Source organism: Rosa chinensis, chromosome 5, assembly GCF_002994745.2.
Source record: "Rosa chinensis cultivar Old Blush chromosome 5, RchiOBHm-V2, whole genome shotgun sequence".
NCBI classification, from domain to species: Eukaryota; Viridiplantae; Streptophyta; class Magnoliopsida; order Rosales; family Rosaceae; genus Rosa; species Rosa chinensis.
Genome location: NC_037092.1, coordinates 19,865,001 through 19,886,538, shown reverse-complemented (window position 1 = coordinate 19,886,538; position 21,538 = coordinate 19,865,001). Strand labels below are relative to the sequence as shown.

General features: G+C 35.5%; 2 protein-coding genes across 24 annotated transcripts; one reads left to right on the top strand and one right to left on the bottom strand.

The window, feature by feature from the left end:
- Window positions 1–1,384: 1,384 nt before the first annotated feature.
- Window positions 1,385–12,201, bottom strand: LOC112164990 (probable LRR receptor-like serine/threonine-protein kinase At1g56140). 2 transcript variants are annotated; one of them, XM_024301368.1, is made up of 24 exons: window positions 11,908–12,201; window positions 10,271–10,451; window positions 10,093–10,164; window positions 9,928–9,999; window positions 9,739–9,810; window positions 9,269–9,340; window positions 8,821–8,892; window positions 8,638–8,709; window positions 8,416–8,487; window positions 8,255–8,332; window positions 8,073–8,144; window positions 7,748–7,819; window positions 7,589–7,654; window positions 6,290–6,355; window positions 6,021–6,065; window positions 5,318–5,382; window positions 4,845–5,221; window positions 4,132–4,327; window positions 3,875–4,033; window positions 3,526–3,644; window positions 2,817–3,027; window positions 2,496–2,727; window positions 2,239–2,389; window positions 1,385–2,038 (listed from the first exon to the last, which is right to left on the bottom strand). In XM_024301368.1, exons 1-24 carry the CDS (start codon window positions 12,065–12,067, stop codon window positions 1,646–1,648), a joined length of 3,147 nt encoding a protein of 1,048 aa, XP_024157136.1. In that variant the 5' UTR covers window positions 12,068–12,201; the 3' UTR covers window positions 1,385–1,645. The 2 variants fall into 2 exon arrangements, with proteins under 2 accessions (XP_024157136.1, XP_024157135.1); XM_024301367.2 differs by lacking the exon at window positions 11,908–12,201 and adding an exon at window positions 10,522–10,752.
- A 3,653-nt stretch (window positions 12,202–15,854) lies between these two features.
- On the top strand, window positions 15,855–21,148 carry LOC112165159 (OVARIAN TUMOR DOMAIN-containing deubiquitinating enzyme 12-like). Of its 22 annotated transcripts, none has more exons than XR_005799686.1 (9): window positions 15,855–16,718; window positions 17,082–17,220; window positions 17,477–17,549; window positions 17,646–18,527; window positions 18,693–18,854; window positions 18,957–19,015; window positions 19,092–19,156; window positions 19,833–19,906; window positions 20,772–21,148. XR_005799686.1 is itself a non-coding variant. In XM_040506167.1 (5 exons), the coding sequence occupies exons 3-5, from the start codon at window positions 18,989–18,991 to the stop codon at window positions 20,980–20,982; spliced, it is 453 nt and encodes a 150-aa protein (XP_040362101.1). In that variant the 5' UTR covers window positions 15,859–16,718; window positions 17,477–17,549; window positions 18,957–18,988; the 3' UTR covers window positions 20,983–21,148. The 22 variants fall into 22 exon arrangements, 2 of the variants coding, with proteins under 2 accessions (XP_040362101.1, XP_040362100.1); XR_005799690.1 differs by lacking the exon at window positions 18,693–18,854 and having other exon boundaries at window positions 15,859–16,718; window positions 17,646–17,709; window positions 18,391–18,432; XR_005799688.1 differs by lacking the exon at window positions 18,693–18,854 and having other exon boundaries at window positions 15,856–16,718; window positions 17,646–18,432.
- The last annotated feature ends 390 nt before the right edge of the window (window positions 21,149–21,538 follow it).

The window sequence follows — 21,538 nt, the reverse complement described above, 5'->3', positions numbered from 1 at the left end:
ATTGATTCCAGTTATAAAAGTTTGACGTCTTTCCCCTAAAAAAAAAAAAAAAATTTAATAAATAAAATAATTTTTTCTCATATAACCTTTTTTAAAATCAAAATCTACAACAAATAAATTTAAAATATGATTAAATTCATACATCATAATTCAGTGTGCAAAAGTCAAAACACCATTAAAGTAAAAATGTAGCCATTAAAATAAAGTAGCAAATGTATATATTTGTGATTTATATTATAAAAAATAAATTTAAAAATATATATATAAGTTAAATATATATATATATTATTGGGGCGGGTTTGGGGATGGGGATCACAATACCATCCTCGCCCCATCCCCATTCCCCAGTTGTCCCTGAATTCTCCCCCCAATGACGCTCCTCGCCGCTGGGGATTTTTGTTATCCCTAACTATTGATATTTTAAGTCATTCTTGCTACAAGTATCTAAAATTTAAAATTAGTATTTAACAAGTTGATTATTAACATTATCATTTTGATTTTGTTTGACAAAGTTTAAATAAAGAAATATACATGATCACGTACCGAACGTACTTTCACAATTATACAATTACTACTAGTAGAATTTACTCCATTTATTAGTGATCAAGTGGAATTTACTACATTTATTATTCGACAACCTAATTTAGAAGAGAAATTATTTTATGTACCGACGGTGCAAATGACCCAACACTTATAAAATAATTTCAACCCTTGATATTTATAATTAATATTTCTATTAATAACCTAAAAGTGTATTTAATATAATCTAACCATCCATTTATGTTGGTGTAAGTGCATGTCGGTGCACTGAATCCTCTCCTAATTTAGAAATAACTAGTAACCAAGTGGAATTAGTTTGAGTAGTGTTGGAGTGCGGTTCAGCTCGATGCAATCAAAGACAATATGTTATAGGTTCTGATAAATAAAAAAATTTTAAAAAAAATGACTGTTATAGGGTTCCTTAAACAAAGAGTTTTATGAAGAAAAAAATATATCAATATATGTGCCTCTGGTCTCTAGATGTGTGAATTACTGAATTTGGTGGGAAAAAAAAAATTCAATGTGATGGTGGAACCGAATCACACCATAACCGATCCTGTTCGGTTTTGATATTTGGATCACAGGAACCAAAACTGAACCGATCGACAATCTAGTTTGATTTCGGTCTCCAAACTTGACAAATGGAATCGAATGTAACCCTAAACTTGAGATGATGGCAAGGGGTAGGGTAAACTGAATTTCAAAAAGATTCGAAATACCAATTTAGAAATTGGCCAAAAGTTACTACCAATTTAAGAGATTCGAATCGAACTACGCTTTATGAATTTAGATTTTGCAGACGTGTGCTTTTTGTGAATAACAAAGTGTTCATGAATCACGAACATCAGTTCAATGAGTTTGGTACTTCCACTGAAAAGGAATTTGTCTGAATTACAAATATGAATTCACTCTCGTATAAAAAGTACAACCAAATTAAAGAAAAAAGAACAAGATAATAAACCAACCCATGAGAATTTCGTCTACATCTAATTTACATACGCAATCAAGAATTTCAAATTATGTGTATATTCACTGCTACCTACCTATATAAAACATAAAACATCAATCGTGCTGTGTGCCTTTTAATTAAATTCCTTCAAACTTCTCACCGACCATCATTTACAGTATTGTGAAGAATGGCATGAGTGTCATTTGTAGGTGTTTGCCTTGCATCCCCTACTATGCTTGTACTAGCCGATGAGTTGTAAATGCTAGAATTAGTTCCTTGAGTCGACATACCAAGTGTTATGTTGCTGGCACTACTTGCATCATTGAATTTCCAGTCGGTCAAGTAACCGGGCTTTGAAGTTACTGTTGTCACATCAACAGCTCCTGTAAGCATTCCCACAACACCAGACATTGTCGGCCGCAGCATTGGTGATGTTTGAGTGCACAAAAGTCCTATCTTCATTACTCTTTTTGCTTCTTCCTCATTGAATTCGGATAATCTGTAGTCCACTAGTTCGACTTCACGGTTGTTCTCATGCAAGTTCCAAGCCTGAGAAGCAGAAAGACAATCAAAAAAGATGAAACAATGCAGAAGCTAACGAGAATGAATGTTTTGATGAACCCCAAGTTTTAAGAGACAATAGGTGTGGTGGAAGCATACGCAATGAACATAGCAAGGATTAAAACTGAAAAGCCTTCATAAAATTAGGAGGGGCAAGGATCGACAGGGGGATAAGATAATGTCCTTACCCATTCCAGAAGATACATCTTATCTTCTTCCAAACTCGGGTCAGAATTTGGCCTACCACTGACAATCTCTAGAGCTACAACACCAAATGCAAACACATCGGTCTTTTCTGTAAGGTGTCCACGCATGGCATATTCCGGTGCAAGATACCCTCTGCATCATTGACAAATATGTGTACTACTTGTCACTAACAAACTAAACTAACTTATTTGTAAGACAAATGGAAAATGAAAAACCATAGTAATATGATAAATCTCACATTGTTCCCGCAACCCCGGTACTTATGTGGGTCATTTTATTGTCATAAAGCTTGGCCAAACCAAAATCTGATATCTTGGGGATAAGATTAGTGTCGAGCAGAATATTACTAGCCTTCACATCTCTATGTACAATTCGAAGCCTTGATTCCTCATGAAGATAAGTTAAACCTCTAGCTACTCCCAAGCATATGTCAAATCGTGTTGACCAATCAAGATTCAAACTTTTCTTTCCTGTTTCATACAAGTCGTAACAATATATCTTTATAATGTTTCATAAATTATACATTAAGAGTAATAAATCAATAATGTTATTCTCATACCAAATAATGCTTGATCAAGACTCTTGTTTTCCAGATACTCATAGACAAGGAGCCTTTTAACTCCCTCAGTGCAGAACCCATACAAAGTCACTAGGTTATTGTGTTGCACGGCAGATATAGTGGCAATCTCAGTTACAAACTGGTTCTTTCCTTGGTGGGATGCTGCAGACAATTGCTTCACGGCAATTACTCTTCCATCATTAAGGGTACCCTATCAATAACAAAATTCCAAGTGTTTAGAAAAACTAATATAAACTTGTTCCCAATATCCTTAAGTCCATTTAGACTTGAGCAACTGATGTCTTTATAGCTTGGACAGACTTCAATTCAGTTTTTACATGGCAATCACAAAGATGCATGTGCTTATGCCTTCAGCCTTTTTTACAATAATGCTTCTTCCTCATCTCACTATAACATTACTACTTTTACCAGAATTTCACTTAAAACAATCTTATGACTCAAAACATAATCTCAGGGACCTTACAGCTTTGGGAGATCGTCATTCATAGGAAGTTAGGAACATAAGAAGATAATTACAGAAAGGAAATCAGAGAAAAAGAAAGACTAGGTGTGGTGTTAAATGATGTCATGATTTGCATTTAGGAAGATGCAATAGATATGCAGCAGTTGGGACTCAATGAACCAGTAAACATTAAGGGATTGACAAAGTTGCAGCCACACCATGTCATTGATTAGAGTAGCAACTCACTTTGTAGACAGGTCCAAATCCTCCCTCTCCAAGCTTGTTTTCCGGACTAAAGTCATTTGTAGCCGACTTTAGTGCAGAATAACTGAAAGTGAGCGGTCCAATATCAATCCCTAACAGCTCTGCAGATTCAACAGAACACAATATTATGTCTCTCAGACTGTTTTGATCTTTTTAATATTTGTTTAATAAGGCATCGAGCACCTGCTTACATACCTACCGTGTTAGCTGGTAGTTTCAGCTTTCTTGTAAGTTAGATAGAAAAGTACTCATTTACATAAAATGCAATCATAAACAAAGAATTTGACTACAAAGAAAATCCCCTTTTTTCACAATAGAAGCAACAATTTACCTTCAACATCATTGAAGTCGGGCCTTTTTCTTCTTCGAACAATGAAGAAAACTACCATCACCAGAATTAAAACTCCACCACCAAGAACAATCCCCACAATCAGCCCAGTCCTATTCTTCTTACTAGTTGGAGTATTGTTACTGACAGTAGGTTCGAAATCTGTAGAAAAGCTTTAGAGTCAACAGCATGGAACCACTTTGAGAAAACATAAGATCTAAACATCCTAAATTGCATCTTAAATTTCCATAGTATATTACCTGGTGTAGCACTAATGGCTGAAATAATAGGTCCATAAGTACCCTGGGCAGGTACACAACAAGTCCCCTTTCCGGCCCAAAAGAGATGGATTTCAAGGTAGTTCTCTGAAACCTGAGCTGTGTATTCCTTCTGAACAGCTAGGAAAGATCCCCCTGCCTCCTTTCGTATGTCAAAATCCTTTAGAACCAGATTTCCCTGAAAACAGAGAGATGAGGAACAAATAGGGTCAGATTAATTATACTAAATTTTGAGAGTAGCTAAACTTTGTTTATAAAGAATTAATGAATTATCCCAAGAGTTGAAAATTTGAGATTTAAAATTACTTAATAGGAACTGGGTTTTGAAAAGTGATTACATTGGACTAAATTCTTGGGTTTAAATAAAAGATACGTGATGATAAAAGGAAACAGATGGGGAGTAAGGTGCAGAATCAAGAGCTAGGCTGGTGACTCAATGCCTTTTTGAATACTTTCAAGAATTGTTCTAATACCCCCATCAGGTTTAAAAGTGCATCTTGATTCTTGACCTAAACAATGTATACAATTGATGAATTTCAAAACACAGTTAAATGATTTATAGAGTTTAACATCTTCTTAAATCAAGGCAATAGCAAGTTGGAACAAAATATTATCAACTTACTCATTCACAGAGAAACGTTAGTCATGGGAATTCAGAACATATTATTAAAAAGATCCCTCAAGATGATGCAGACCTGGATATAAATATTAAACACGCGCCTCCCAAGACTTTTCCATGTAGTCGAATCTAGGATAGCTTGTTCAGCAAACTGTAGGTTCACTGTGTAGTTACCATTCTCAAGCCCCAAGCCATAATATCGAAGTGATGAAGCAGAGAGCCTTGCAGTCTGGAATAGCTCAGAATCTAGAGTATTTTTGAATTGAGATGAGGAGAAAATTGTGTACTGAGGATTGCTGCTTCCAGTGAAATACCCAACATTGCTAACTCCCCATCTGCTTTCGTCATTCACAAAATATGTAGCTGGACCAAGGGTCTCATTTTCAGTCTGATACACAATGTTATTAGAAGACATAATCTGAGGACCCCCACATTTGATCCCAAAGTTATAATCTGCATAAAGATAAGAAAGACGCCCCTATCACATAACGGTCACAAAGGCATTTCAGTTACAATGTTAACAACATATAAGGTGTCCACTGTACTTACAAATTCCAGACCCACTGTTGCAAGGAAAGTCTCTTTGAAGGCAATTCAACCCCGAAGGAAGAGCACTGAAGTACAACAATTAAATAGTAAAATACTTCGTTGAGGAATATTCATTTCCTTTGTTGGATAACAATTAATAAAAATAACTTTATCTAAACATGCCCACCACAATTTTTTTCAACAAAAGAACACGTAAATGGGACATGTGATTATTATTTGAGTCCAAAAGAACAAAGAATTATTCTTTATAGGTAGAAGTGCCTGACTAACACAATTATGTTTCTAGGCATTAAGTTGTTGATATTGACCTCATTTCCTAAGGAGTAGGACAAATGTAGATTACAAAAGGTATAATTATTTGCTTGGTTCAGTCTTGTGTTTTCTCTTATTATAGATTATATTCAAGTACGTAATGATGGTTAATTGATAATTTGATATTCTCATATTGATGTAAGCTATATTTGGGAAACCATATGATGATAAGGCCAATAGATCATTGGATTGACAGTGTGACCTGAGTCAGAACTGAAATAATGAGAGATTTGATTCAGGATCTAAGCCAGTACCACACGGATTTGGATGCAGCCCCAATTGAGAAACAAAAGCACAAAACAATGACAGGCATGCATGATAATGACTTGTGACTCATATGCATAATCAAATGTTCAATACACCGAAAGTGAGCTAAGATGCACAGAATCACCTGCTGTTTGAACTGTCCAGGGTGAAGTTGTTGGCAACTAAATTACTGCAAATAGACCCAAAGAAATTCTCAATGTTAATGTCATCGTATATAGTATATAAATGCAAGGACATGCTACCAAAGCAAAATCGTTATGATTGCTGGAAAAACTGACACTAATAAACTAACAAATTGATATATAAAAAAGTACAGAAGTTATTAAGCTAGGAAAAAAAAAGAATCATGTTGCAAACAGAAAAATAAATATGTACTGCAATATTTGGACATACAGCTGTAAATTCGTTCCGTTGACCCAAGAAGGAATGCTCCCAACTAGATTATTGTATGATAAATCTCTGCATACATGTCATGACAAATACATCAATTTCATAGTTCATAGTTTCATACAATTAAATATAATAATACCACGACCATTATCAAAATTCAGGCATTAGTCAATGATGAAGGATAAGAGCAGAATATTCTAAGTCAGGATTTGGAAAGTAGTTCAAATAAATCTAGGCTTTATTGTTAGGATTCTTATAATTATTAGGATTATTTCTTTAGGATTCTTTAAGGATATTCCTAATTAAATCCTAGCCTCCCTATATATAGAGGCCTTTGTAGTCTTTTATTGGGAGAATTGAGTTAATAAAAATTGAAAGCTTTTGCTTCTCTCCAGGTTTGTGTGATGCAGCCTAACCTTTGGTGTGATGCCTAGAAACCCTACTGGTGTGATGCTAGTAGTTCTATCCCTTTTCTTCTTAAGTTTCTAAATCCCTTTTCTTTCTAACAATCGAGACTGATGCAAATAAACCCTAGTTCTACAGTTCGTTGCTACTTGTCCTGCATCAGTCAAGCCTATCAATACTCTGATATATGATTTTGCATCATATTAATTTGAATCTAAAACCCCTTTCTCCATGTTTTCCCATGAACCCACAAGATTATGGTTCAGGATTTCTAGCAATGAGAATCCATATCTTGAGAAGAAAAAAATTGACCGACTGACTGACAGAACAAGTTGTAGGACAAAGAATGGGCTCCTAACCAACTTGAAGGGACAGAAACAGTAGATTAGTAAATTACTGAATAAATAAATGCAAGCCTCCTATAGAAAAGTAGCCACTTTGTGGGGTGAACTTTAGACAATTAGCTGCAACTCATTGCTATTTACTATTTTTCTTCTCATAACCCGTTGTCCAATAGTCCTGTTATGATAAATTCTAGTGGTGAGAAACATCTGTTCAGTAGTTATTGTAGCTTACTGCATATAAATCTGTACTTCTATGGAATTATTGCTTAGTTGTAGGCATTTAGTACAAATTATCAACTAAAGAACAGTAGCATCTAGAAGTGAGGTAACTCAAAAAGATTATGAGTTAATTAGAAAAAGAAGTGGGGGCATTCAGAATCCTTCAAGTTCATGTAGAAGCTGATATTGTGCAGTTCAGATAAAGCCGAAGTAAGTACATTATAAAGAGATGACTCAGATGAGTTCATCAAATACAGAACATATTTATCAGAAAACTCCCCCCAAGTGTAATGAATTATGATGATGTTTAAGGAAAACATGCTGAAATACTTACACATTGAGAAGAGATGAGCTTTTAGATTCAGGTAGAGTACCATTCAACTTATTGTTTCCAAGAAACCTAATCATGAAGACAGAAATACATGCCTCAATTAGTACTTGAAGAGTACGTTTAGGAGGAATATAAAACAAGTAAGAGGGCTTGAGATATTACAGGATGGAAAGAGAACTCAAATTAAACAGCGAGTCTGGTATTTGTCCAGTTAGATTGTTGAAGCTCAAGTCCCTGGTAATTAAATAATAATAGAGTTACAAGCCTGAAGGACAAACACAGTCAGTGGTAAAAATTCTGATACAGAAAATACCATTTATAGATGCATCCAGTACTAGTGAAATTCATTATAAACAATATAATTTTTGGTTAACCATATAATAGAGAAGGGGATAGCATTGACTTTAGGATATGGTACTCTCCTTTCCAGGATGGACAATTTGGGTTTACTAAATATAATGGTCTTTAATCACCAAGAAAAACTTACAGCTGAGATAAACTTTGGTATTCTCCAATGTTGGAAGGAATTGAATCAGAAATGTTGTTATTTCTTAGCACTCTGCAGGATGTCAAACCAACTTGTCATATTTTTTTGGATGGAGAACAAAAGCATAGAAGTATGATCCAGAAGTTGAGTACTCAAATTTGAGCAAGAAAGATTCTCCTTACAAGACAGATAGAGACTTCATATCCTTAATAAACCCAAGAGAAGAGCTCCCATTGTTAGTAGATATGTCAGTTATATACCTATTATCACATCACACAGGAGATATTAGCTTTGAAGATATGCTTTAATAAACATAAAATGACAAGTAGATCCAGATACTCACAGCTCTGTCAGAGAAGTCAGATTGGAAAGTGCAGATGGTATAGGACCTTCAAAGGAGTTTCCTTGAAACCTCCTAGCAAAACATTTAGCTTATTATTAGTGGAAAATATATTTTTCCTCCATAAACATTAAGCTTATAAAGCCTAGCTATAAGATGAACCTATTATCATTTAACTGAACTGGAACAAATATAGATATCGAGTATTTATTTAGAGTAGCTTACAAGGAAGTAAGCTTTGACCAATTTCCTATGAAGTCAGGTATACTGCCAGAGAGTTCAACATCTGATGCCCAACTGCAACAAACAAATGTAATCATCTAAGAGATATTACATATAACAAATCTAGTGCATATATCTTAATGCTTTTTCATTTGGTGAAAAGAAACTTGTTCATAAATTTCTCACAGTGTCTGCAAGCTTTGTAGATTAGCAAATGTTGATGGAATCTCACCGCTAACTCCAGAACTATCAAGGTAACTGCGAAGTAGACAGCAACGGATTATTATAGCTTTATCACTACCATCTTTTTATAAATCTTGAGTTAATAGATGCTGAGCCTTCATTAAAGAACAGATGAATGTTGTTCAAATAAATCAGTTTTAAAATGTAATGTAACCGAGAATTCTGTCAGCTTTTCGATTTGCAAAGATTGTATCCATGACTTCATCCATGGTAAATTGTTACTAACTAAGGATTGTGCTGGGGTTTCAAATAAGAACACAGCGTAGAGTATGTGGGTAACAACTCTGCTAACCGAGGCTACACATTTTACATTTGCAGAATCATTTAAATACAGATGACCACCTCTCATACATCAGCTATGAAAAGGAAATCAAAAGAAAACCAAACTTACAGTTGTTGTAATTTTGATAAACTCCCTAGTTCAGATGGCAGAGGACCAGAAAAGTTGTTTGTCCCAATTGCACTACAAAATTGACAGTCAGTTAGAACTTACCATGAATGTTTCTTAGAGGTTTAGATCATCAACATTAAGTACAAGAAAGTATAAGACGAAAATCACATGCCTGAATTGGGGTATACTGTATACCTCAATTGGCATTATATTGGAAAGACATGTTGTACAATATTATAGTGACCTTTAATATAGATAAAAGATTGATATGCAGAAAGCTATCACATGGAAAGGAAGAAAAATAAGAATCCACCTGATCACACGTTCAAATAAGGATAATCTTTTCCTGTACTCAAATCACTCCTCTACACAATCACACATTCAAATCTAGAATGCAACTAATCAATGGTTTAAACAACATGACATCGAAGATGTCAGGTTGTCCGAGGCTCCCATGTGAGGAAACTTACAATGATAGCAATTCAGTAAGATTTCCGAGTTCCTTTGGTAGCTCGCCCGATAAAGCATTAATGCCAAGGCTCCTAGCAATAGAAATTAAAATAATGATCATGAACACCAAACTAAAAAATAACAATATCACCAGAAGTATCACCATATGTGTGGAAGATGCCTTTCAAATAAAATTTAAAGAGACTTACAAGTATTGCATGCTAGTTAGATTTCCAATGGAAGCAGAGAGAGGTCCTGTCAAGTAATTCTGACCCAAATTACTGAAACAAGATAGACAAAGATTACAAATTAGGTACTAAACTTAACCAACTAATGTGAGGCCAACTGAAGCACAATAGTTTAGAACAGCATACAGATTGAATAGGTAGCTCAATGTCCATAACTCATCCGGAAGTACACCAACAACATCCAAGGCATAAACTTTCCTGCAAATGCAAATCATCATCATTGCTTGGTGTGATTTTGAAGGTGAAGTTTGGTTCTTGAGAGTGGCACTGAAGTAGAAACAAAGACAGTAGTAGACTAAATTACAGTTGGGTAATGTGGCAAGTGACATTATCAGAACAGTCACATTTGATGAAGGGGTTGTAATCGTCATCGTCGAATGGGGTGGAGTCAATGGCAGCTCCACTACATGGGTCTCCAGTTGTGTTCCACTGCTTCACATTGGCCTCAATCCCCCATTGCGCAAAGATTGAATTCAAAGCTTTCACTGCACCATCAATTGTAAGAAATGAATATATCACTCACATGATGATTCAGTAACTGAATAGGTTGAATACCTGAAATTAAGTTTCTTTGTTTAACAGATATCAAAATTCTCAACCTTGCAGATGACCCATTTGCAAAGTGCCACAGAGCCACACCCTCGATAGGAGTTAAGGGCTGATGAGGACCTCTGCTTCCATTGCCAAAATGGTTCAAAAGTTGAAACGCATCAACCATCAACTCTATTGTGGGTGTGGCGGTTACTTACTTTCCCAATGGCCACGGCAGACTATCAAAGTTGTTTTTACTTCTGGGAATCTGGGATGGTTACTTGAGAGGCCTCGTGAAAGTGACAAAATTGCCCAAGAGGAAGAGTCAACTTGTTCTGGATAGGCAAATACAAAATTGCCTGGTATATGTTTTTTTTTTTTTTTTTTTGGGAACATGACATATAATTTGATTTTTTGCTTTTATATTTTTATATTTTGAGAAAAACAATCATAGTTTTTTTTTTAATTAATGATAATTTCATTGATAAAACTCAAGTTAAGAAAGTTATTACATATCCAACTGCTGTCTCACAATGAATAGAACAAAGTTCTGTGGTGAAATCACAGTGGTACATAGGATAGACCAACTATATTTGAGAAAAACAATCATAGTTCATTAAAAATTGGCAATACGATATAACTAGTGGTATTCTTAGTTTTAATGTCTTTCTTACAGACAACAACTAGAGGTAAAAAATTAAAAATTAAAAAAAAAATTAATGAAGAAAAACAACAAAGGCTAAATAAAGTCTCCTCTCTAAGACAACCAAAATATAAAAGATCATGATACAAAGCATTAGAAGTTGAAAGAGGAAGAGAATTGTTCTAGCTTGCAACTTGTTGAGAATGACCAACTTATGTGATTGAATTAGGTAGGAAGTTTGCTTCTGTCCAAATATTTTTAAATTTAATCTGTTGATCAAATTATGAGGATAGCTTTCCAATATCTTGAAGCAGCTTCAAAATACTCTAGGGTGGTGTTATTCTATCGTTTATGTTGTCTATTAAAATTTTAGTCAACTAGAGGTGAATTGGTGAAAAGCCAATTGGCACCAAATTGTTATTTTTCTTTTATGACAACCTACTAAAAGTCATTCAGGTGGTTGTACCTGGATACTGTGGACCTATGTTAGGTAATGCATTATTGTTATTTTTCTTTTTGCTCTTTGTAGTAGTTTCATGGACAAATCGCCAGGATTAATATGTCAGAAACCTAGAAATGAAATTTTAAAGATTTTCGTATTCATGGGACAATGTGAGCTCTCCATAACAACTAATCCTCCTGAATCGAACTTGGATCATATAGAACGATGCATAGCTATGCACAATATCCATATTGCTCTGCTTTGTTATTTGGAAACTAAGCAAAAGAAATAAGCACGTATATATGGAGGAGAAAGAATTAGAAACCTTCAGATGGATCAGTGGTGGCCTGAGGTTGAGATGAAGGAGCTTGAGAAGGAGCCTGAGCTTCTGTTACACCAGTAAGGCCAAAGATGAAGCAGCAGATGGCAGCAGCACACCGGAAAAAGACCAGAACAGACGACGATGATGATGAACGTCCCGACATCTATATGGCTGGAATGCTGAAAGAGCAACAAGATATCGAGATCGAAGTTGGCTTTATATAGAAGATTATTTTGCAGTAGTCACCAGAGTTGAAATAGAACCCTGACGACTAAAGCCCACTTTCAAAGGGTGATAACAAAGTTGCATTAGTATCATTTGCCCAATTAGATTGATTTCTGTATATATATAAACCGGCTGTGTCACATCAAAGGGTAAGATCTATATAATATATATATATATAAATTGATATTCTTGAACATCAGCAACTTGGAAGCTTTGCGAAGTCTACGCAGAGTAGTCCCATTCAATTCAAGCTTCAAATGCGCAGATGAATTTGAGAAAAGTCGCCACACACGCAGCCACCGGAAAACAAATTCTCATTGATCACATAATCACAAAATTTCTTTGGATTCACCTTATATGGTTCAATGTATATTAATTGGCATGCAACAAGGCTAGCTAGCTAGTTCAGTAATATATACAGTATGGTCTATAGAATTTCCTAGCCCAAGTTAATGTGTTTATATGAGGAATATTAGCAAGCAATAAAATTTAATTTTGATAGTGTAGTTTTATGATTTGATTTATTTTTAAAATTTTGATTTTATAAAAAAATCAACGAAATCAAAGTTTAGTCGTCATGATGTATCAAGTAGATGTACGTTTTTGAAAATACCTCTTTGAAGCAACATCCTAGCTGGATAGACCAAAATTTTAATTTGTATGATGAAGTTCTCACATTTACACACTTGATCCTATCCAGATCAAACCCGTAGAGAACTAGTTTGATTTATGCTCACGGCTCCTTTTTAGGGCAATTAGTCCTAATCATACCTCGTTGACCTGGAACTTTTTTGTTGCAGATTACTGAAAAAGTAAGCTAAAACCCATAGGAACTAAACTACAATATATAGCAGTTGAAAACCAATTAAGATCTTGAATCAAGAAAAAAAAAAAACAATAAAGATCAAGCAACTAGCTAGCTCTTAAAGCCAAAGAAGATGATATATAGATAATAGACCAGGTACCACACTGGTTTGAAGGAGATATAGATTCAAATCTATGGAGGCAAGTGGAATCAAAATTAATTCCATGTTAATTACTATCAAAATAAACTTGAAAGCTATTCAATACAAGTGGAATCAAAGTTTACTAGCATTTCGTCCACTTAAGCACGCCATCTGGTACAACAAATTAAACACTTCAATTGGGGGAGAGGGGGGAAACCGAGCCTTCTTTTGCTTAAATTAAATGAATTGCCGTATAGTTCCCTAACAGCATCTCCAACAATAGAGTCAAAAGTCAAAGTCATTTGCAAAATTTGGCTCCCCTATTGTCATCCATATTCATTCATATTTTGCATCTCTAACCATCTTTAATAAAAAACCAAAGTCATTTCATAAATTCATCACATGCTACTTAGGCCCACCTCAATTCATGCCTCATCAAATATGGCTTTCGTTAACAATATGTAGTCATTTTGACTTCTCTTTTGGCTCAAAAGCCAAAATGACTCTATCTTGATTATTGTTGGATATGGTGGATTTTAATTGGGAGAGCCATTTTGGCTTCGGACTCCATGATTGGAGTTGCTCTAATCGAGCATCATGCATATATTGGTGCTTACTTTTGAATCATCAAATGTATGATTGGATGATATATCAATGGTTAAGTAGTTGTTTGCTTAATTAATCTGCATGTAAATTAAGAATTTGAGATTGACATGATCAAGGCAGTGTGTTTACACTTGCATATCTCATCAAATTTATATGTTGAAGGGTCGAATAGCCATTTGAACATCTAATTAATTATGTATATATGTTGACTGCCCTGGCGCTAATTAATACGTATGGAACCATCAAGAATTAATATATGACTTGCACACGTTATGTGAATAGCAATTAATTCACTTAATTGCATTCATACTCAAGCTTTAGCATGACCAAGACTTTCATAGAGGTTACCAATGACTCTACTAAACGGATTGATGATTAAGTATCCAGATTAAGTATCCTATGTGCAAGTCTGAATTGGTAAGTTAATTAACTTGGACTAGAACAAAATGGGTGAGAAATCTAGGTTACCATTGTGTCAATTTTGACTGAACTGAATTATCAGTTTTCTTTCATTGATATTGAGATGGGAATTTTCACATATATATATCCACTTTTTCGTTATATATATGTGTGTGCGCACGCGATTGAGAATTGTGATTTGTATTATAGTATAGGTTTTTTTTTTTTTTTATAGATATGAGAAAATCGAAAATTCTTCTACCCACCTAGGTGGGTGGTCACCTAATGCGTTGTCAAGAGATTGAGCTTTTTGAGGCGACTATGCAATCTGAGCCATCAGATCAGCCGTTTGTTATCGAAGCCGGTCACCGTCAACCATTAACTTGTTTTAAAAAAAAATCCACAGTCAAAGAGGTAAAAATCCTTAGAAGTTAGAACAGGTAAATAAAACAAAAAAATTAATCCGGATCTATGGCGGAACGAAGTTGAAATTGGAAACTGATAGAAGCTATGAAGGAACAAAGACAGAGGTCCTGCAGTCCTATTTTTCATCTTCTCCGCCTTTGCTGGTTGAAGTTTCTGAAGCCAATCAAGACTGTGATCCTCTTTTAGAAGTCGAAGGTGAAGCTAGATCGTGTTTGTTTTAGGAATTAAATGGTGGATTGAATGGGCAAATAGATGGATTTCTGATTGTAGTTGGGAGAATGTTGAAGAAGGGATTAACTCCTCAAAGACTTTGAAATCGCAGGATCTGGAGAAGGAAGACAAAGAATCAGCTCTCAGAAGAATTAAAGTTGATAAATGAAGGTCAATAATCAATAGTGATGGTGTTGACGCGGTGGCTTATCGTGATGGGTTGGGGTGGCAACTCAGGTTCGAGCCATGTCATCACATTTTTTTTTTTTTTGGTTCAATTTATAATAAACTGGATTTATTATCTCAAATATGGTGGCAATTATTTTGTTTTTTTCAATGTATAATAAACTGCATTTATTATCTCAAATTTGGTGGCAATTAGTGACATGAAAATCAAATGGAATAAAATTTGAAAAAGAATAAATAGGGTTTACGGTAAACAATTGATCACATAGATTAAGACCTGAATTAAGATGAATATAGTTGAAATTTTGAACATAGCCGTTTCTTCATGTCATGAAAATATCCAACAGTTGAATTTGATGAATTCTATTTCCTCCACCTTGTTGGTTATGCAACACTACTACAAAAATTGCATCACACAACACGAATCACACAACGGAACAGAATTCATCTGTTGTGTGTTCAAGTAAACTCTATTGTACAACGGTATTAGTGATGTTCTGTTGTGTGAATGTCAACAAAGTGATAACTTTTTTATCAGAACTACATTGCACAACGGTATTAGTGATGTTCTGTTGTCTGAGTCATAAAAAATTTAGCGGCAGATTTCCCTCCACTTTGGAGTCTTGATTGCCTCTTGAAACACTGAAATTTGGGGTACTAGGTACAACGGTATAACTATTTCTGTTGTGTGATTGAAAACTGTGCACTAAATTTTGAAGAAGTTTGCTTGAATGTCTTCCACTCGGTACACCTAGTGCAATATGTAGAAATTGCACAACAGATTTAAGCTATTCTATTGTGTGAACTAAAAACATTGGCGGCAAGATTTTGAGCCCAAAGTAGTAGGCGGCATTGTTTCCCTCCATGTTTTAGCATCTAGTTTTAATGCGATACACTCCTACAACAGTTTGTTACGGAAACGTTACGGGAGTGACTTGAAAATATATTGAGGGTTAATTGTGTCCCATAGACCGAGTCACATCTCGACCTAATTGCAAAGTGGAAGACAAAACCTCTCGACCCTCTCAGTCATCTTCTTCACCACTTTCTCTTCCCCTTCTTATCCAAAATGAAAATCTTGTGCCCTCCTCACTGCTAATCCAAACCACTAATTCAATTCCTCAAGTTCCTTTCAATTTTTCGAAATCCATACCAAATCCGAGCGTCCTGACCTTGAGAAGCAGCAGCAGCGTGACGGAGGCGCCGAGGCGGTTACCTTAATTCCTAATTCTTCTTGCGTTGAGACAGGGGTTGAGTCTAGCCATCTGCGTTTCGACTTGTTCTGGGGAATCTCGAGCCTCTCATCGTCACTGTCGAAGACCTCGATGTATAGCAACAGATTTATTCCATGCCAATCGTCGTCCAGGCTCCACCAGTTTGGGCTGAACGACAAGGCGTTGCCGGTGAAATATAGTGGATTCAGAGAAGGCCAGTAGTCCTCTCCAGTCATTGTGTTTCTTCGCTCTCTTTCTCTCTCTAAATTTCCAAATTTGATTCTCACACTCTCTCTCTCAAAACCCTAACCCCCATTCTCTAGACCACAAGACTTCCGCTTCTCATTGCCGCTCGCCGTCGACCTGCCACGGCGTCGTTTCGGCTTCGTGTCGCATTATCGGTATTTCTCGGCGTTGTCGGTGATAGCCGGACGGAAGAAGGAGGGAGAGTGGGGGTTTTGGCTTTATGGGACTTGTACGACGGCGTTGGTGATTGGTCTTTGTTTTGATCAACATTCTGGCGTTTTGGCTCTCCGGAGAAGAGCTATTGGGGTATCGAAGGCTCTGTGGGAAAAGAGGTTTGTTGAGTGAAACTGCGAAGGTAATTTCTGAACCTAATCCAAGTGATTTAGCTTTGTTTGGTGCTTATGGTAAACAGAGGCGTTCTGTATTTTGGGGCAACCAAACAGAGGGAACTAGTTACTCAGAAGAATTTTCTGCTTTGCATATAGATTGTTGTGTTGATTTTGTTGATTGTTGAGCAGAATTGTTTGTTCTTTTGTAAAATAAATGTTAGGAAAAAAAAATGAATTGAGCCCTGGGTTGTATAATCTGTAGCTGAAACTTCACCAATCGTTGGTTAAATTCAATGTTTTCTTCTTGGTGAAAAAGTGTTATTTTGGTATTGTTTATGTGCAATTATATGTAGAAGCTGAACAAGCATTTGGTATTTTACATATATCAGCACCTTGATTGGTTGTTACACTGGCACATTGAGTGAAGAGGCCTTCAAGGGGCTAGGGGACTTTTCAAAGGAGGAGCTGGACTCAGAGTCAGAGAGTGAGGTGGTTGAGCCGGCTAATGAAGATTTGAAATTGTATCTGGTAATGATAGGAAATTAGGAATCATAGGATTGATAGCTATTGATATTGACTGATGCTCTGATGGATAACTGGACAAGTTCATTTAGTTATGAACTTATGATTTATGAATTAATGAATTATGACCTTTTGTGGTTTTCTTTCTTTGTTTTGTTTTGTTTTGTTTTTCATTTCTAATGAGATGGACTGAATATTGGTTCCAACTAGTATTGTAGTTTTCTCTCTGTTGGGGCCTCATGATTATGACTTAATTTTGCAGATGCTTCAAGGCTTTCCAAAGAGCAAAACATGAGCATGAGGCATTAAAGAGGCAGCTTGAAACTTATTTCCAGGTACCTCTAGACTCTTCCTTTCTTTCTGGGCAACTGTATGCTGTGTTTGATTAATTAAATAACTCTTGGAGCTATTTTTCTTTCATATATTTGTAGTTGAGAAGACAAGCTGGAATGGCACAAAGGTCTTGAATGCCACATAGATTGGCGATTGCATGAGGTGCCCATATAATAGGGAGAAACTAGTTGAGAACTATGTATTTTGTCAATCTCGTGAACTCCTAGCTACAAAATATTTGTTTTACTATAGAAGGCACCCTATTCAAGTTTAGCTACTGCAATATGCAGATACTGAGTTTTGGTTAGCCATATATATAGAAGTAATATTGTTCGAAAAATCTACTTCCTAGATTTACCAATAATGCAATTTAGAAGCCCTGTTTGCTTAGGCTCCAACATTTCAATTAATTAGAAATTTGGAACTGAACTTTTCAATTAATTAGTAATACAGTTAGTCAGAAGATACTATGGATACTGCAGCTGCTGTGCAAGTTCTTACTGAATGTTGATATAAAAAGCAAATCTGCATTGTTAGTTAAGAGTTTGGAGTATCATGGTGACTTTCAGTTTCCATTAGCTTGTATTGCTTAAATGTTGAGTGTCAATCTTACTGCCCACAACAAACAAACATAGACACACACATAATCCACCATAAGCAAGAATGTATTTAACCCAATTTACATCAATTTATTATTGCTTGCTAAAGACACTATCAATATATTTCATCAGTTTACATCAGTTTATTATTCCACCATCAAAATTTACAGCAGTTTATTATTCCACAATATATTTCCTACTATTTTTTATCTGTGATTTGCTGCCGTGGATTGGAATATTGCAGCTCAAGAAAGCAACCACAATCTCCTAAAAGCTGAGCTGAGAGGTACACACCAAGATTGAAATGGGGGAAAGGAATTGTATTAAAGATTTCATCTTTAGTAATTTTACTAATATCCCATCAGCTAAACTGAGTTTCAGGTTCTTATTCGTCTTGAATTCGTCTTTAATTCATTTCTATGTATGTTGCTTGTTTTGAATTAATCTGAGAATGTAATCAGAATTAGTCTACTTGTTGACTAATTCAGAGAAGCTGCGTTTGTATGAATTAGTCTACTTTTTGTGACCTTCATATTGTATTTCTAGTTTTGTAGACTAATTCAACTCCGGGAAGATTTGTTCTTATAAGGATATGATGAAAGGAGCAAACTTTTTCATTTCATTTATTACCATAATTGGAGGAAGAATTGATCTCTAGTCATTAGTCCATAAGTTGCTGTGAAAGTTTTGGGGGTCCTGGCTTTTTGGGTAGTTTTCTTGCTTGTTCCATTTTTGGCTTTGGTTGGGTGTTTTATGTTGAATTTAGTTGGGTGAATTTTTGGGTCAATCTAATATCGACATGTTTTGCAGGGATGTGTGAGCTGTTTTTTTAGTTGGGTAGTATGAATGGAAGCTATAGCAATGCAAATGTGAGCTCAAGCTCGAGTTTGAATAGCAGCTCTCATGATACCGAGGATGACCTGACCATTGCAACTGTTTTGGCAGAAGAGGAAAAGCAGAAAAATGATGGCAAGCTGGGGAAAAGACTCTCCCACTTAGATTTGATTCCGGTATGTTGGTCGATAATGTTTCGTCTTTCCTGATCAAGAGATAATAGAAGTGTGGCACCTTAATGTGCTTTGCATATGTGTATATACTGGAGTGTATGTATGCATGGGAGGGAAATAGTTTATATGTGCTTTAGATGGAGAAAAGAGTAGGACACTAGGATGGTTCCAGAAACTGTTTTTGGTTTGGTTTTACGCTGAGTAAACCATATGCACGTTTATTCTTTAATTTAATCAAACAAAATTGTAGTGAAATGCTCCAAGTCTGTCATTGCACAAGAAATTGGTACATGTAACATGATGGTCATCCATGAAGTACCCCTCTGCCCTTTCCCCGATCATTGGCGTTGCTTTAAGTCTCAAGAGGGAGGGGAGCAGGAGGTGGTAGCTATTATGATTGGGCAGGAGGTTGTAAATTCTAATTGTTCTTTTTCCATTGTAAATGAGCATCATCTACTTCTTGCGTACACAGTTGATGGGTGTATGTGTTATGATTGGGCACACCATTCACTTGCTACATTATAGGTGTATCTGTTACTTCCTTGATTTCGTGCTTCCTCAGTGTGTAATGCATGATTTAGTAATCTTCACTGACCTTGTTGCCAAAAAAGGAAAAAGTATAAAGCTTTCTCTGTATAAACTGGATGTATATGTACTCATTGGTTCACCTTCTTTGCAGCACACTCTCAGGGTGAATGGGGAGATACCTGACGTGAATGATGCTACTCAAGACCATAAGAGGCTTTCAGAAAGGTAGTAGTTCACTGAACCTTTCTTGTAATCAGCTTATACTACATCATGAATTAGTTATTGTAGTTTGATCCTAGCTTTGCTATTCTGCTTTGGGTATTTTAATTGGGTGAACAATGCAAATCCAGCTCTTACCAAGCAGCTGGCCTAATACTTGGGTTCATTCTGGCTGATAGTATAGCAGAAAAATAACCATAAATTTTGAATATACTAGGTTATAATGTTTATAATGATAGTATAGCATGAATGTTTTCTTGTATTAGATTATGTTCTTCGTTTTGTTGACTATGGTATCCTTTATTATGGTTACTATATATGTTGGGTTTTGATGCTCATTTGCAAATAAGCTGCAAAGGTTTTAATTGGGTTTTTATTAGTATTAATGAGCTTTGAAATGGGCATGTCTTAAAGCTTTAAGCTTTGTTTTGGAATTAGTTGATCTTTGGTAATGATGTTACGAAACTATACTTGGTTTCAGCCAAGTTTAGAACTTGTTTAGGTAGAATGATTTTTAGTATAATGACTGAGCTGAACCAAAGTTGGGTTCTTTCCTCACTAGTTTGGATTGGGAATGTCTAATTTGTTCATGATTAGTGTGAAGTACTGAGCTTTCTTGCTGGATTTAGTTGGTCGTGAATACGTTATTGATGTTACTAAACTATACCAAGTATCTGCTAGGTTTGGAACTTAATGATGAGCTTTCTTGCTGGATTTAGTTGATCATGAATACGTTATTGATGTTACTAAACTATACTAAGTATCTGCTGGGTTTGGAACTTAATGATGAGCTGAACCAAAAATTAGAGTTCTCTATTCTCTATGAGCTAATTAATAGTATTCACTTTCTTTCTGCGGGTTGAGACTGAAGTGTAAAAGTTGGAGCAGCTCAAGTCAAGTACGCTCAAAGAGATCATTCTGAAAAAGAAGTTAAAACTGGAGGACAAGCTGCTGGATGCTCCACCCGACACATTAGGTGCTGCTGTCTTGGCACTACACTATGCAAGTATGAGAGAACTTTAGTGGCAAAATTTCTCTCAATCACATTTGATTGTATCAACTTTTGCTATCTTTCAATGTAATTAGGTAGAATGCAGTAGTCATTAAACTAGCTAGAATGCCTTTTGTACGGTATGGATACAAGAATGTATATATGATTGACAAATGCTAGCTCCTTTGGTACATTAGATGGTTGAATTAGAATATTTCAATGCCTAAATCTTATATTAAGCATTATTTTTGTGCAAATATTTTTGGTAAAGAACTGATGATGATCAAACAACAGTGAATTATTTTACGTTGTATGAATATGCATATGTCGTTAATCACACAACAAATCACTTTTAATCACACAACGGTTCTTATAAAATTTTGTTGTCTCATTAGTATTCACACAACAGAAAGAATAGATATCAGTCGTCCAATCTTAACTCACATAACGGTATAGAAATAAGATGTTGTATGACTTGTGAAGAATTCAACACTGAGCCTCACACATACAACAGTTACTTTATGATACCTGTTGTGTGAAGGAACAACCAACAACAGTCGCAATATTTTTCTGTTGTATGATAAGTTAACCAACAACAGTATGTACTTACTTCTGTTGTCTGAGTGTTATTTTTCTGTTGTGTGAGA